Source organism: Nipponia nippon, unplaced genomic scaffold, assembly GCF_047370975.1.
Source record: "Nipponia nippon isolate SJK-2023a ecotype South Korea unplaced genomic scaffold, ASM4737097v1 scaffold_4, whole genome shotgun sequence".
NCBI lineage: Eukaryota > Metazoa > Chordata > Aves > Pelecaniformes > Threskiornithidae > Nipponia > Nipponia nippon.
In genome coordinates this window covers 51,977,019-51,993,980 of record NW_028262358.1, presented here as the reverse complement: position 1 = coordinate 51,993,980, position 16,962 = coordinate 51,977,019, and the positions used below count along the sequence as shown (strand labels likewise).

At 46.8% G+C, this 16,962-nt stretch overlaps 1 protein-coding gene across 1 annotated transcript in view; it reads left to right on the top strand.

Moving 5' to 3' along the window:
- The first annotated feature begins 464 nt into the window (after nucleotides 1-464).
- Nucleotides 465-16,962, top strand: part of SLC22A3 (solute carrier family 22 member 3) — a 32,187-nt gene continuing 15,689 nt past the window's right edge. The window contains exons 1-3 of the mRNA XM_009471203.2: nucleotides 465-1,166; nucleotides 14,096-14,199; nucleotides 16,175-16,329. Of these exons, the coding sequence (XP_009469478.1) occupies nucleotides 753-1,166; nucleotides 14,096-14,199; nucleotides 16,175-16,329 (673 nt within the window). The 5' untranslated portion in view covers nucleotides 465-752. The remainder of the gene's footprint in view (nucleotides 1,167-14,095; nucleotides 14,200-16,174; nucleotides 16,330-16,962) is intronic.

Genomic DNA, 16,962 nt, shown 5'->3' with positions numbered 1-16,962 from the left:
ATTTTGGACTGGCGCAGTTTGTGAGCCTCATTTTATTTACATACAGAAGGGAAAGACTCTCGCAAATTAAATCAGTACAGACGGTGAAGCAGCGCTTTGGAGAAGTAGTTAAACTTTGCCGCAGTATTCATTTCTGTCTGCTGAAGGAAAGACTTTGTAGCTCTCTTTGAACCAGCTTTCTTCCTGCCCCTGCCATCCCACAGAGAGGCTGCATCACTCACTGCTGCTTTTTGCAACAGCTTCTGCAGTCTTTCCCATTTAACTCTCTGCTTTATCCTTGCACCTATTAATTTACCATGGCCGGGGTGGGAGCTGGCATTTGCAGCTCGCCCACCCTGAAGGAGTTAACTGGGTTTATTACATAATCTGTTTAACATTTGGGATGAATAGGAAATGCACGCCCCTCCTCTCCTACAATATGTTTGTGTGCTTTAAATCGCACTCCTCCCCGGCTGTGTGTAAGCCCCACGCCACTTGACATGCCCTGAGTCTCCGCGTGTGTGCTTGGGCGTGCGCTTGGATGCCTGCCTGCCTGCCGCTTTGCCCCGTTCCAGCTCTGCTCACGCTACCGGCGTTGCACACCCGCGTGTCTGTGTGTGTGCGTGTGTGTGTGAATGTGAGCACATGAGAAGAGAGGAGCAAGGGGAGGAGAGACGGTCACATTTATAGGAAGCACCAGCGGTCATTGCGAAGTGTGAAAGCAAACTCTGCCATCTCTTGAACTGCTTCAAGTGGACAGACCGCCTCACATAATGCCATCTTTCGATGAGGTTTTGAAGGAAGCCGGGGAATTTGGAAGATTTCAAAAGAGGGTCTTTTTCCTCCTTTGCCAGACGGGCATAATTTTTTCTTTCCTGTTTGCCAGCGTCGTTTTCCTTGGGCAGGCACCGCAGAACTACTGGTGCAGGATCCCTGGGGCAGTTGAATTAAGTGAACGATGTGGCTGGACGCTGGAAGAGGAACGAAACTTCACAGTACTGCCCCTGCACCTGGGGAACGGGTCCTCCAGCGGAGAGTGCGAGAGGCTGGACGTCGTGTGGGATGCCTCCATCAGCTGCGCCAGCCCACTCGCTCGCTATGGCAATCACAGCACAGGCAACTTGCCGCTTGCCGCATGCCACGATAACTGGGTGTATAAACAGCCCCACTCATCCATCGTCAGCGAGGTAAGGAAAATCCCTGTCCTCTAATCAGCATCTTCCATCCCGGTGCAGGATTAAGGCAGAAAAATGGGATTGCTGCTGCAAGGGTCATTGCTTTGGTGGCTGGTTTTCCTTTCTGGATTTGTTTTGTTCCTAGTCATAAGCAAATCAGGACAATAAGTATGATCAAGCGTCAGCATCAAACTTTTAGGGAAAGGTGAGCTGATCTGAAGGGCGGGTCACCAAAGCCAAGCACCCCATGCAAAGCCAAGCACCTCATGCAAAGCCAAACACCCCACACAAAGATTGCTGTCGCTAGAGGAATGTCAGATTAAACTAGAGAGTTAAGTCCTTGCAGCTGAGGCTTCTGGTGCTCAATTTTGGACCAGCAACTTTGGTGGTGTAAACCCCAAGTGTAGCTGACTGCTACCACTTGCTGATCTGGACTACTGTATGTTAACTGTTCTCTGTATTTCCAGTACTGAACACTTATGTCTGCAGGTAATAAAAAAAACTGGTGGCAGACTGCCCTTCTGAGATCTAACAAGAGTCAGCAGGAATGATTATGCTTACTAAAGAAAAAAAAAACAAACACACATTTTTGCCCAAAGCTATCATTCAGCTTTTCCTGAAATGTCAGAAACCACAGACTGTTACCACTAGTGGTGAGCGCTGGCAAATGTAGTAGCTTTTAATGAGGCTGCGAAAGGCCATTTAAGATGCTTTCCTAGGAGATCCGCTGTGTAGTCTGTAATCATGCCATGGATGTGCTGTGGTCTGGCTCCAGCACACAGGCTGCACACTAGGAGTGTGTATTTTAAGGTCATCCTGACAGTAACTGTCACCAATGCAGTGATGAAAAACACGAAGTGTGCTTAAAGGGGTCGGGTAGGAAATCATCAAGGTGTGCTGCAAAATGTGTCAACACAGCTGTGGGCTCTGGCTCCTGCCTATCTCATGAGCCTTCCGCTGGGTTTTTTAACTGGGTGCTTGCACTGGAGCTGTGCCCTCTGAAACACGGAGCAAGGCATAGCAGGCGAAGCCCTGAGCAAACATGGAACTGAAAAGCAGTGCCTTTCCCAACTTTTAAATTCCCCATCCTTCCCCCTTCCAGCTAGGACCGCTGGATCTGCTTGCATGCTTTAGGCTCTTCAGAGCAGGAGCTTTGTGCTCTGAGCTCCACATCTGACCTGAGCAGCTTTAGCCAGGATCTATGCTCAGGAGAAGATTAATCAGAGCACCTGCCTGGCCCTAGAGCAAAGCTTCAGAACTGGCTTTTGTGTGCGATTGCTGAAATCAAGGCTGCTTGGAGGGCTGCAAGTGACACATAGGGAGCTGGTGTCAAACTTTGGTCCCTGGGAATGACATATGTCTGCCCATGCTGGCAGTGGCAGGCAGGGCAAGGACGAATGCTGCCCAGGAGCCACAGCCTGGCTCCGGAGCGAAGTGCAGGAGGCGGCTGTGGTGGGAAGATTATGCTTCTGCGTCCGAGGTACCTCTGCCGGGGGACTGTGAGGGGTTAGGTCATGGTGTCTTTTACCTGGGCAGTCTGCACTAGCCATTCCCCTTAGAACTTAAAAATAGAAACATAGAGAACCCTTTTCTTTTGCTGATCCTTTTTTTTTATCCTTTCAGCCTTGCTGTAGGTGAAAGCCTATAAGTTGTGTCCATAAGATTGTGCTCAGAGTCCGTTTATGGCAGCAGTTTGTGTATCTAGCAATGCCACTGTGATTTTCCAGCAGCGCTGAGCCACTGGGTACAGATAAGAGAAAATAAAACCAGTGTTTGTGTTGCAGCAATAAATGGGAGTGAAAGGTTCAATGTTCTCTGGCAAACACCTTGGCCATCTGCACCTTCTTCCCCCCTTCTCCTGCGGAGACCCTCCAGGGCCAGGAGAGGGAGGAGGGGTGAAGGGATGCTTGTGGAAACGCTCCCCGCCTGTGGTCCCAAAGGCACACATTGGGAAAGCCAGGGAGTAACAGTCTGCAAGTAGCAACAGGCTGGGACTGCCTGTCCCCTGTGCTGGGGCAGCAGGTCCCATCATCAGTGTCACTGCTGCTCCTAGAGGGAGTTTTGCTGGCCAGGGGCACCTCGTCTGGAGGGCGCTGGGCTGTGACGTGTGGCACTTGCGTCCTGTTCCCAGTTTTGCAATGTTTGCCGGATAAATCACATCCATGAGGCTCAGTTTCTTCATCTGAAAAGGAAGCTTGTAGCACATCCTGGCTCAATTGCTTTGAGATCAACTATTAAAAAATGCTTGATATCTATTAATGTGTTACACATCCAGCAAAGACAATTTAAATCCCAGACTTAATTTAGTCTTCTTTAACTCAGCCGAGGCTTGAACAAATCATGACTCAATTTAAGCAGATCTGCACTCTGTTTAATCAGATCACTAAACATGTCTTTTCTCACATGTCTATTTGTAAATACTTCATTTTGTCCATGTCTGCAGAAATGTTTTTGTTTCTTTCAACTGTCTTAAGATTTCTGGCACTTTGTGTCTGGCTGAATCAACAGTGGAAGTGACCAGGTAGGCAAAGTTAAAAGGATGAGTTCCATGACAAGCTGAAGGACATATGTTCAGGGAGAGAGAGGGGGGAAAAAAAAAAGTCAGGATACTGAAGGAGTTCTTCCAGGCTTACGGCAAGCGCAGACCTGGTGTGGATTTGCAGCGTGGCAGGGGAGGCAGAGGGCAAATAATGACATGCAAACCTTTGTTGGGAAAAGCTGTCATCACAGAGCAGGTTTGGCAGCCAAACCACAGGCTATTGCAATCAGTTCTGAGCACCCCAAAGAAGCTAAATCGTATGGCTGGAGGGACTGATTTATGAGGAGTTGTGAAATGAATGGTATTGCCATACCTGACTTCATTGCTCTGATTTGTACATGACTGGAGCATGCTGCTTGCTGGCCACTCTCTCACCTTGGATAGCTGTCTTCTGCAAAGGTGTTCACAGTAGCATCAGCAGAAGGAAGCAGAGGAAAAAGGGGGAATGTGGACTGATAAAAAGCACCCACTGCTTTGTAAGCAGTACCTGAGGTGCCTGCTGCATCACCTGCTGCTGCGGGACTCCTGAGTCTCAGTGCTGGGGTACAGCGGGGTGCTGGGAGAACGTACCAGGGTTTTCCTCCTTCAGGATATGAGGAGAAGAGCAAAATCTATTAAGAAATCATCACAGGAGCAACACATGGAAAAGCTAGTTAGCTTGATCTAGTGACAGAGCACTGCTAAAGGTTCCCTTTAAAAATCTTCTTTTGATGTCTAATGGGCTCTGAGAGGAGGTCCCTCCTTCCACAGTGACATGCCTAAGGATCTCTGTGCTCCATTGGTTTAGGTCAGGCTTTTCCATGAAGGCAATCCAGATCAGAGGAGGAGTTGTTCACTGGTGCTGCACACACAGCCCAGCACTGTGGTGCCTGAATTAGAGTCGAGAAAACCAGAGCTGGGATGATGTAAAGATTTCAAGACATCAGCAAAGTCCTCCGCTATGTGTAAAACTTGGCAGCAATCCCTCCGACGCAATGGTGTCACCGGTGGTGGATCTGCTCAGAGGACCTTGGCCTGGTGCAGTCTGCTCCTGTTTAATTGACTGCGTCTTGCACAGCTCCCTGTGAAACTGGAAGACACGGCTGTGTGCGTCAGCGGCAGAACAGGAACCCAGTGGCTTCTCAGATTTTGCTTGAAGAGGGAGGCTGAGGGGGTAATTATCTAGATAAATTCATGCGTGGCTCATGCCAGCTGATGTCATCTGAAATAATGCTGGCCATAGCAGGTGGCTGGCGCTGCTCTGGAGGGAAAGCTGGTGACAGCAGCACCTCTCACAGGGGGAGGAGGGCAGGAAAGGACGTTCTTTCTGCACAGTGGATGGAGCAAGCAGAAGAGCAGGGCTGCTGGGGGGCTCCGGTGGACTGGGGGGTCTGCAAGGGAGCCCAGATCACCCCCTGCACTCTGTAACACTTGAAGTAGGAAGTGTGTTGCCTGTCATCTCCTGCCGGGTGAGCCTTGTGAGGGACACACGTACCCAGGACATACAGAAGTCAAGAAACCTAATTTCCCCAGGAAACTGTGCTGAAGACTGAGTTGCTGACCTTTAGTACTGCTGGGCTTTGGCACTATGTACTTTCGTCCTAGTGGAGAAAGTCTAGCACTCTGCGAAAGGGCAGCTGGTGGTAGTTTGCAAAGCGATAGCCTTTTTATTCAGACATTTTTGCCGGTGATGACTCCTACAGGTATGTGCATGAATTACAGTTGTGTCTGCAGGTTGAATGGCCTGCGGTGGTGGATGAAAGGAAGAGGGAAGTCTACATGGTCATCAGCAGCTACAGCACAGCTGGCATATTTTAGGCTTATTAGCAGCCTTTGTTGGCAGGAGTTCAGCAGAAGGGACCGATTCCAATATGCCCTGTCTGCAGCAAGTCTTCACGCGATAGGTGATGTCATTGCGAGACCTGGCAACAATTTATTGCCAAAGTGTGAGGTCTGAGGTGGACAAATGATCATCTGAACATATTCTATTGCACCTGCTGGGAATAAATCTTACTCCTCTGCTTGCCAGCTGTCTCAGAAAATAAAAGTCAGTCAGCATTTGCGGAGAATCCTGTGAGCAAAGCAATAATGTTTGTCTCATAGTTTTTACAGTCTCTCTGAGCAGGAGATTACATAGCAGTCAAGCTCAGGGTGGAGAAAGCACAGCTGGTCCTTTTGCTGTCCTCCTCCAAGGCAATAAACAATGCAATTCACCCTCAAAGCGTTGATCTAGTGTGATTATTGTCATTGGCATGGCAGTACCCTGTCTTATTTCCACTGTCATGGTGGGATTAATATTAAGCAGTGGAGGGAAAGGGAAAAAGGGAAGACAGAGTAGCAGAGGCAGCAGCAATTGCTGAATTTCTTATGAAGGTCTAACTAAGCTTTGAGAGGGGCTGGAGCAGTTCCTTGCACAGGTTACACCAGTGGGGCTATGTTCCTGTCACTGCCATTGAGCCAGCTGGTACTGGCTGAGGGTTTGGGCCTCAGTTTTTCTTATTGTTTTTAGGACATCTGTTGTTTTTCTCCCTTTAGGAGATGGTAAGTTTCTCTGCCTCCCTCTTGCTTTGGCCATGGGTAGACATAAGAAAAAAGAAGGACAGAACAGGTCTTCTGTCCTAGGAGGCTCAATGAGTCCAGGTGATCTGAGTGGCAGGGATGCAAAGGTACGAGCTGGGTCTTGGGCCATGCACAGGAGAGAAACCTCCAAAGCTTTCCAAGCTAAGCTGTTCCTCAGGCCTTGAGCCACAGTGCCCTGGGAGCAGGGTAAAGGCTGACTCCATTTGTCCTGTTAAGTGCTCAGCTTGAAACAAGAAATGGAGAAGGACAGTGTCCCTGCTTAGTCCCTTAGCACTCTGACAGAAGCTTTGACAGAAAGAGAAAAAAAAGGTAATTTCTCCCTTTCCACTGCACGCACTTGCAGGGTGTTTTGTTGCAGTAAGGATGTGTGAAAGATGATAGTAGTTTGACAGCCCAGAGGACAAGAGAGATGGAGAAGAGCTGCCCAGCAACAAATAAGGAATGTGCAGCAACAGTTTGCATCTCCCCAGGTTTCCTTAAATGATGAATATTGCCCTAAACCATTTGTCACTGGGAGTGGAAGGGTAAACCAGCCTCTGTTTGGCCACTTGTATGAATGCCACTTAAAATGTGTGTGTTGGCTCTCAATATGCTGTTGTAATTGGGCTGAGAAATCACTGTTGATCTCTTTATTGACCAAAAATTTTCATCCATCTTTGGAAATTTAATTGTAACAGGCAGAAAAGTGCTTCCAAACTCCCACTCAAAGCTGCTACATTTTGCGGAACTTTTAATGGCATGTTGTCATTTAAAGCCATGTATTTCTACAGGGATAGGTGGGACTTGCTTGGTGCATAAAGGCCTCTCTAGTACCAGGAATTACAAGTCTGAGGTTAGTCTGCATGTCAAACTAAAATGGAAAATATTTGCTTTCTGCCAAAGCTATGAAGAAATGAGAAGTTTCCACAGCCCCCATGTTTCCCAGTCATTACTCATGTACAAGCATTTCTTCTGTTCCCATCTCAGCCAGTTCCCACTCTTTTCTATAGAGATTATTCCACTAATGAACTACAGGGGCCCAGTACAAATCCTCTTCCTTCTCCTGAGGAGATCTTGCTCAGATGGTTTACTGCTGCTTTAGAGATCAGCAAAGTGCACCAGCATAGTTCCTTCCAGCCACACCATTGTTACTGTAAATCCACACTGGGATTTCATGTTGATGTTCAAACCTTTAGCAGGTGGGAAAACATTCATCACAGGGATGTATTTCCAAGCAGGAGTGTATGGCTGCCTGTATTGCAAGGCCATTGGGGTGGAGGGGACTGATTTTCCCCACTCTGTTAAAAGGACACTATAGAAGGGGATGTCCTGAAGGATCTGGTTCCTGCTGCCTGTCTCTGTTGGCAGCACCTCACGTCTGCTCAGGATGGCAGCTCATTGCCAAGGCTAAGAGGAAAGGAGTGCAGATGTGGATTGTTTATCAATTTGGGCAGCGCAACCTATTTTAGTCACCTCCCTAAATGGAAGGAGACTGTGTTCAGGCACACAATGCTTTTTGTCATACAGCGGATGGACATCGTGCAGGCGAATGCAGCACTGAATGCAGAGACAAGTTGCAGGGCTGTGCTGGGTACATGCACTTGTGCAGTGAGGGACTTAGCAGGGAGCATGGCAAGGCTGAGGAGGAGAATGTGCCCTTAGCTGGAGCTGGCCAGCTGAGCTAGTTCACCCACTTGATTGCAATGAGGAGCCAGCTAGCTAGGTTTTAACAGGGTCTAGGTGTAGCCAGCGCTATATAGGTCAACAAATAGGCTTAAGATCAGGGTCAAAAAGACTTGGGGCTTTCCTTTCCTTTTCCATATTCTTCCTCGCGCACTGCAGTAAATGTTTTAGCAATTAAGTTTCAAGTCTATGGAGGAAAGGGGACAGAACACAGGACATGGTGACATTCCCTTTCTGCTGTGTTGTCCTGGGTGAGCTTATTCAAGTGAAAGAAGAAATGTTTACTTCATGGCATAGACATGCACTATGAGGACACTGTTTGTGGGCAGAGACACCTACAAATGAACAGACAGGACAGTACAGTAAGCTGTCCTCACTCCAGTGTCTCCCAAATGTTTCTCCAGAATATGTCGCAAATTTTGCAGCAGCAGGGGTGTGCTGTTGCAGCCGTACAGGTGATGCTTCTGAAGGGAAACCTCAGCTGGGTCCTGGCTTGCTGAGGGCTGTGTGAAGCTCAGCAATGTGCCACTGGTCTCACATCTCTTCTGCAGCTTGTTTTTGATTGGTGTGAGCTGTAGCTGTTCTTCCCAGGAGGTGCCAAGCTGGAATGTTCAGGAAGAAAATGAAGAAAACCAAAGTCAGACAGCTGTGGTCTAGACAGATAGAGAGCCCTAAAGTTTTTGATTCTCAGTGTTACCAATTTTGGAAACCAAGTGGGATCACAGGAGGGTAGCCTGTGACATTTAAAGACCATAGGCTGGGATTTTTTTGATCTGTTATGTGAAGAACCGGTACTTTCAGGGAATGGGATCTCCTATTGCACACAGTGGGAGACGGTTACTGCTGCTCCTTGATGCCACTGGATATTTCCATGGAAGTGCTCCTGGTCAGTGAGCTCCTCACAATGTGGACTGCATCTGCCTGAGCATAGGAGCAGCCTGTGTGGTAGGAGTGTAAACATCAGCCCATGCATGGACAGGCATTCAGAAACAGAGAGGAGGCACCACTCTTGTCCCTTTTGTGGAGGCTGCTGGCAAGGGACATGGGAGATATTTTGGGGGAGTGTTATATAGGAGGACTACTGGCTAACTGGAGACATGCAGATATTTTTCCTCCAAGTGAGGCAGATGGGGATAACCATCAGGGACAACCAAACCGCTGTCACAGCTGAAGTGGTGATGGATCAAAAAAAGATCTCTGCAGGGTGTGCAATTCTCTTTTAAAGGTTACATTCCCCTCTAAAGGTTACGTTTGCAAATGAAAAGCAAGACATTAGCAGGGTTAATTAAGCAGACTTAAATGCTAGCTGCTATGTCAAGCAAACAGAAAAGGTCTGAGAATGCTTATCTGTACCAGAAGTTATTTAAGTACTTAGAAAATAGCAAAGCGCACGACTAACTTAGGAAACTACAGTTAGCATATTGTCACTAATCTCTTCAGAAAGAGCTCATAGTTTCTTAGAAGTTTTCTGTATTTTCCTATTTCCCAGAATATTTAAAATATTCGACTGTATTGTTAGGTAAGAGCTAGTTTCAGCTGCTGCCTAAATCATCTGGAATTGCTGTTCAGATGAAAGAGTCCTCTCTGGTAAAGATATTTTGCCCTCTCTTGCTGGCATGTGTTCGTTCTCCTGCCCTCTTTCATGATAGCTTATTCATTGCCTGTTTACACTAAAGAGGGATCAAATTATTTAAAAACTAAACATACCCTTTGAAAAACGATCAAAAGTATAAACCCTGAAAGCCAGTGCCTGCAGTGGGCACTGGGGCTGGTCCCTCCTGGCAGGTCTGTGCTGGCTGCTCGCCTGGGCATGGCTCCAGTGCTGCCCGGCACAGCCACCCACCACCACTCTGGGAGCTGAGCTCCTCAGCTACGTTTGTAGCTTTCTGGCTTTCCCTCTGCTCCTCGAAGGGCAGGTGCCCTTCCCAGGAGAGTGGCTCCACAGTGCGCTGATGGTGCCAGGCTGGCACCGTCCCACGGCAGGGCGGGAAGCATGCCTCTCCTCCCGGGGAGCAGCTGTCCACCCAGCAGTGCCGACAACGGCGCTCCCTTTGCCGTCACTTGGGCTGCCGGGATAGCCTCCTGGGTCTTGGGAAACCTGGTGTGTCGGCTCAGGGAGAGCTGTAATCCCAACGTAGTTTATAGGTGTTAGAAATCTATGGCTTGGTCTCTGAAATCAACAACTGAAATTAGGGTTGAGTGGATTTTAAGTGATCTACGATGTTTTTATTTATGGATTTTATGTCTGTGTAAACATCATTTCATTTTGACATTGCTTTAATGGTTTTGTTATTACACGCACCTTTTAATTTTGTTCTCACACTAATTTATTACTCTTTCTGGAGAGGCAATAATGCTCTTATTCCCTTTCCCTTTCTCTTCTCTGCTTGTGAGGTGCCGAGCCATCTTAACCTTCACTGGGAGACAACTCACTCTGCAGAGCACGGGCTCAGATCTCTCTGTTATTCAAGGGGACTGCTAGGAGAGAGGTATGAGGGCTCCTCTCTGTGCCTCTGGGGAATGGTGCTCCCAGGGTGACTCCACAAGCATCTGCTGGAAGCAGAATATAATGGTGCAAATGTTCATGTTAAACAGTGTTCAGAGCTGGCGTACAGATGCAGGTTGAAGCTGGCCTCTGTCACGCTCCATAGCTGTAAACAATTTTAGAAAAAGAGGTGACACCCAGAGTAATATGAGCAGGGAAATGCCCTCAGCCTGGTAAGAGCAGAGGACAGCTAAAAACCCCACCAGAGATGAGATTCTGGGAGGTCAGTGATGCCCAGGGATGCTGTGGAGCCTCCACCCTGGGATATGCTGAAAGCCTGACTGTACAAGGCCTGGAGCAACCAGCTTTGATGTGAATTTAGATGTAAGCTCAAAGCAGGTCCTGCTGTGAGTGGGGGTTTGGATCGGAGGGCTCTAGAGGTCCCTTCCTACCTAAAGTATTTCATTATTCCAGGAGATGTGGGCAACAGCAGGAGTAACCCTAAGCAACAGCTCACTCTGTATTTGCAAGCACTGAACAAACTCACTGGAGCAGCTCCTTAATGCTGATTTTCTGCCCAGGCTGTGCTCTGCCTCCTGCATCTCCCGCAGAAAAACACAAGAGGGTTTTCATAGGACAGAACAGCCTGTCGTCAGCACAGCCCCCCTCGGAGAGCCTGGAAAGGTGGCTGGGAAAAGCCAGTGCCCCACAGCCAGCTCTGAAGTCACCAGTAGGAGACAGCATGAAATAACAGAGCATTTTGTAAAATAGCCCATGGTAGTGGGCTCTGAGCTCTCACTAGAGCTGTCACCCACTCAGCAGAGTGTAGGGTCTCTCCTGCTGGCACTGGTCTGACCAAAAACCCACAGGGAAGAGTGCTTTGAGGTCCCGGGAGAGCATTGCTGCGTGGTGCAAAAGCTCAGCTGAGCAGCGACATTCAGCACCTGAATGTATCACCTGCACCTGAAATTCAGGCCAAGATGGCCAGAGGAGCCATGCCAGTGATCTGCCGACCAGGCAATGTATATACCTCTCTGTTCACATACAAGTCCAGCAGCTGTCCAGATAGCCCCCATGGTGCATACATGGCAGTGCCAGCAGGTCCAGCATGGGCCCTGGCTGGGGGGCCTGCACCAGACATGTGTCCTGTGCGGTGTCTAGCTGAGTACAGCTCTCGCTAAGTCAGAGAGGTTTCCTTGAGCTCATGTGAGGTCACTCTTCCTGCTTGCCCTCTCTGCCTGTCTCTTTGTGTGATTATTTCCTTTTCTGTTTACACCTAGGCAGCACACTTTTGAAGCCGATATTTTCTTGTAGCTGGTTTTTAGCCCTTTGGTAAGCTGTGTTGCCCCCTGCTGCAGATGCTCCTCTGAGAGCCCCAGCCTCTGCCATCAGCACAGTCAATTGCATTGCCTTCTAAATTCTTCTTTTAATGGTCATTCTCATGAAAAAACTCTGCTTTCCAAAGCTGCATCTTTTGATACTATTTTCCAGGGTTGTCATAGTTTCAAGAAGCAAGAGGTTAAGCACCATTTGAAGTCTGAAAGTGCTGCTCCATGTTCAGGCTATTTCAGGAAAGCATTGCATTGGGCCTTGAGGCTGACAGTTGAGAGCAGGTTTTATTCCTCTCAGAGGAAGGTGAGGTTTCTGCAGCTCCTGTTCAAGATTTACAGAAGTGGAAGCCAGGTGCTGATGGCCTGGCTTGGCTGAAAGGTGGCCAGTCAGGCTTCCTGGAGTAATGGGGTTGACATCAAAACCATGACTTTGTTTAAAGTCAGTGGGGTGGGATATATATGGGGTTGGTGACCTATGAGATTACTAGCCAAGTTTTTCTTCACAGTTGTGAGAGCTGGAAACTGCAGTTCTCACTCACAACATTCCCAGCCTTGTGGCTTCAAGAAAAACAAAAAGCCACAAACAAACCCAAATCCCGGACTTCCAGTAAAATCATCATAACTAACGACAATGATTCTGCTGTAGTTACTGTCGGTAACGGTGCTAATAGTACATTTGGAACCAAAACTGAGGCGTTTCATCTTAAAAAGTGAAGAATAGCCCATAGTGATGAGTGTGAATGACACCTTTGTGGAGTTCAGAATATTAAAAGAAATGGTTTCTTGTTTAGGTACATAAATAAACATTTAAGAGTATTACTTTAGATTTTTGGTTCCATATTCAGGCTCAGTAAAATCCAAGTCTGGGTGCCCTCTGTATCTCCTGTGGAGGCACCTCTGAAATCCCAGGCCCAGGCAATACTCGCTGGGCATTACAGCAGGTAAATGGGCTAAGAGAGAGCTCGGGCTCACGGCACTGCATTTCAGAGACTGGAGAATTGTGAGTGGCGGAAGAGGCTTTTAATCTTTTCTCTAACCCACCCTGTGGCTGCCCCATCCAAGCACAGTGTTTGAGCACTGGTATTGTGGTACGTGTGCTGGCGAGCACAAACGTGACATGCTGTGTGTGCTTCAGCAACCAGCACCTTGTTAGCAATAAAAAGATTTCTTACAGGTCATGCCTGAAAGCAAAAGGGTCTCTCTAGGGTAAATGCTGGTAGCTGCTATTGTCTGTGTCTTCCCTTGGTCCTGAGGCCGTGTTGTTCCTAAGGTTACCCCAAGCATGGACCAAAACCTCCCAAATCCCATAGGGTCTGCAGAACTTGGCAGGCAGCAGTTGGTATTTCTTTAAAGAACCTCTAAAGTAATTTCCAATGACATGCTGTCTGGATAACTACTTTATTTTTAGTTTCATTTTAGTTTTAACTCCTAGTCTCTTTGTCTTCCTTCCTCTTACCCACTTCCCTCTTCCCCTCACCCTACCCATCCCCCTCCCCATCCCTGTTAATGATTTCTTCAGATATGCATCAATGTTAATGTCATGTAAGGGAGTTATGGCTACTGCAGTATAAGGAATAGAAAAGTCTGGGAAAGCTACACCAAGAAAATACATATTCAATGTGTTTGAAATTGATCTGAGATCTGTTTTCAGTTTCCTCAGAGACTACATGTTTTTGCTTTTATCTAGAAGGCACTAAGAAAAAGAATTAAACCATGTCTCTAAGTTGATGTTTTCATTGGCTATAGCTATGCACCCTTATTCTGGCTTTGCCTTGGCAACATATTCCAGGGCAACATCTCCCAGGGTGGAGGCTCCACAGCACTCCTGGGCATCACCTTGGAAAAATTTCTTCACTGAAAGGGTTGTCAGGCACTGGAACAGGCTGCCCAGGGAAGTGGTTGAGTCCCCATCCCTGGAGGTATTTAAAAGACGGGTGGATGTGGTGCTTAGGGACGTGGTTTAGTGGTGGACTTGGCAGTGCTAGGTTAACAGTTGGAGTTGATGATCTTAAGGGTCTTTTCCAACCTAAATGATTCTATGATTCTATATTTAACAGCGTTGTGTTTGGTTTGCAAAAGAGCAATTTGCTTTCCATATCTGGACAACTGATGTATGAAACACAGCATCCTTTTGGCAAGGAGGAGCTCTTCCTCTATCTTCACAATAGGTTGAAGAGTGCTTGCTGTGGCTGCGCTTCCCTGGCCCACTGGTTCTTGCTGTTGAACAAGCACATTTGAACTTCCCCTTCCCCTTCCCTTTCCCCTTCCCCTTCCCGCCTTGCCCTGTGCAGTTTCTATAACGTTTTGCCCTGAGGATGACGAATGACCTGCCTGGAGTGTTTATGCCTCTCCCTTGTTCCCTCAGTATAACCTTGTGTGCGGCAATGCCTGGATGCTGGATCTCTCACAGGCTATCCTCAATCTGGGGTTTCTGGCCGGCGCGTTCATCCTGGGCTACGCTGCAGACAGGTACTGTATAAGTGCTGCTGTACTTTAATTTTTTTTGAGGTGAAATCACTTGTAGTGTCACCTGCAATAAGCATGCATCAGCACTTTGGAGGTTTAATTCACTTCGGATAAACATTCCCAGCCTGGGTTAACAAGACCCAGCCAATGTAATCTTCACTTCCTTTTGGGCTGGAAACTTCACACAATTGTACTTACTAATCCTGTTTGGACATTAAAATGTCATGAAAAGAGCTTTTCTTATGGTTTCTGATGTTTTCTGTGCACATCTGGACCCAGAAAGGGCAGAAGGACATGGAAATGAAAAGGAAGCATTCAGAGGAGTTTTCTGGATGGGTGTTTACTGGAGGATGTTTAATAGGCACCATGGATGAAGAAAGCAGCTACTTGAGGAAAGAAGGAAGGGACTCAGTATGGTAACTCCCTCCATTCACAGGCTGGACTCACATGCTTACCACTGAGGTCATAGCTCCCTCCATCTGGTCCTCAACTGTGTTAGAGCTGGATGAATACCAAGGAAAAGATGTGGGTGATATTCAGGCTTGAGCAGCTGACCTGCCCCAGAACAGGGAGCTCCCATAAGCTCTACCTTGCTCTTAAGAGGGCGCCTGGTTTGTGTTTTGTGCTGATAATTAATGATAGTTAACCTATGTGTTGGCTGCAAGCACCACTGATGATTTCACTAGCAGAAATATTTCTTCAGGTCATAAAATACATTCTTTCTGCCTGTTCTATTTTTCTTTGGTATCTGTAATAATAACGTAATGTATGATTTCCTTGTAGGCAGGAATACTTACAGAATTATCTGGAACGTCATCTCAGATAACAAATTTTGAACTAGCAACCAAAAATACTTTTAAGGAAAATCTGGTCTTTCCAAGGAATATAGTAATAAGGGATAAAGTAAGGTGGAAAAGATGCCATGGCACTGGCTAGCTTAAGATATCTCTGCTCAGTGTCTGGTGGGGCAGTTATGATAATAGCACCTTAAGACTGTGTAAGAGTAGAGATATTACAGCTAATTATTAAAATAAAATAATATGTCTGGGAGTACTTGTGTATCAGTCATAATGTATCTACAGTACAACTATGAATGTTGCACGTTGATAGCACTGGGGAATGTGCTGCAGCCAGACCAGTGGATTCTTGTCTCTTTGACAGCACTCAAAAGAACAGATCTGGTTGAAATTACCCTGATTTTTCTCCCATATAAATTCTTCTCATGAAACATTTTGAACAACATGAATAAACAAATATTCTTACAAATACTTTTTGGTAAGATAAAGAGCTACATCAGTTTTCACGATTTCTTCTTTTTAAAACAGCAACAATAACAATGCAGAAGAGGTCAAAATGGAAATTCTAGTTGTGTTCCAAGGACACAGTTGCCATGAAACTACAGGGAGGTTTTGTTGGGGTTCTTTTTTTCGGAATCATGGCTTACCTTGGGCACATCTATTAATAATGATGGTTTTTGCTGGCATATGAGACTCATTAATACATTAGGCAGCCTTTGGAAACAAGCAGTCTTAAACCTAAACAAAACACTGGAAAATCACATAAAGTAATTAAAGAAGAAATTACTTACTTTCACAGGGCTGGCTGTAATTACTATTAGGAGACTAATTTGTGAAAACAGAAATCCCCAACTAAAGTTGCCCTTATTTCAACTGGATCAAAACTCTGAACTGTAACATATGGGCCATAATTTAGCTACAAAAAGATAAAATGTTTTCCAAAATAAAAGGGGGACTGGTGAGGACATCACCAGTTTTAAAATTAGTGACATAAAGACAGTGATAACTACTGCAGGGAAAAGAGTCCCATAGCCCAAGAACCAATGCTACGAAGTTTCAGGCAGCCTCCCGTTGGAACAAGGCTGGTCTCAAACAGGCACTTTCAGATCTAGTATTAAAATGAGATGCCAGGAAAAAAAGTCTCTGTGGCTTTTCATGATTTTCTTTTCCTTTTTCAACAGATACGGCAGAATCCTCATATACCTGCTCTCCTGTCTTGGGGCCGGGATATGTGGTATCATAGTGGCATTTGCACCAAACTTTACTGTATTTTTGATCTTCCGTTTTCTCCAAGGTGTGTTTGGCAAAGGAACCTGGATGACATGCTACGTGATTGGTGAGAGCTGTTTTCTTCTTTCTTTTCTGGTTAGGAAAACTGAGGGATTTTTGGAGGACAAGGAGTCCAGACACGTCTGCTCTTGATAATAATTTTTCCTGGGAAGAAAGCATTGGCCCTGGGGTCAGCAGACAATGAATAACCCAAGCCCATCCTAGTTAATGCATCTGTCCTCCAAGATAAGGTGGCTGCACGCAACCTGTAGTCTAGGCTCATGCCTGAACTGAATTTTTGTGGAAGCAGTCATTGGCCTGTGTCCAGACCATGCGGGGTCCCTTCTGGTAGCTGAACAGTTTAGTGTTACCTTACCCGGCAGCATCTGCTAATTTGCTGGTACAGAGGTGGCCTCTGAAAATGGCAGCAAGTGCAAACTCTTTCTGTTACTCAGTACTGATATGAGATGGAAATGAGTAGCAGTGTACATGCCTGCCTGACCTCATAGGATCCCATGGAGAAGAGCGATGAAGAAGTAATGCACTAGGGCAGACTAACGAGTGATGTGGCCTTCAGAACTGTCCAGGCTCTCCTTTTGTACCCATCACTGTGGTATCTGAATATGCCTGTGTTCAGCTGGCCATAAGCAACTCAGTAGCAATGCAACATTTTCTGCTGATGTTGTCTGAGGACTTTTAC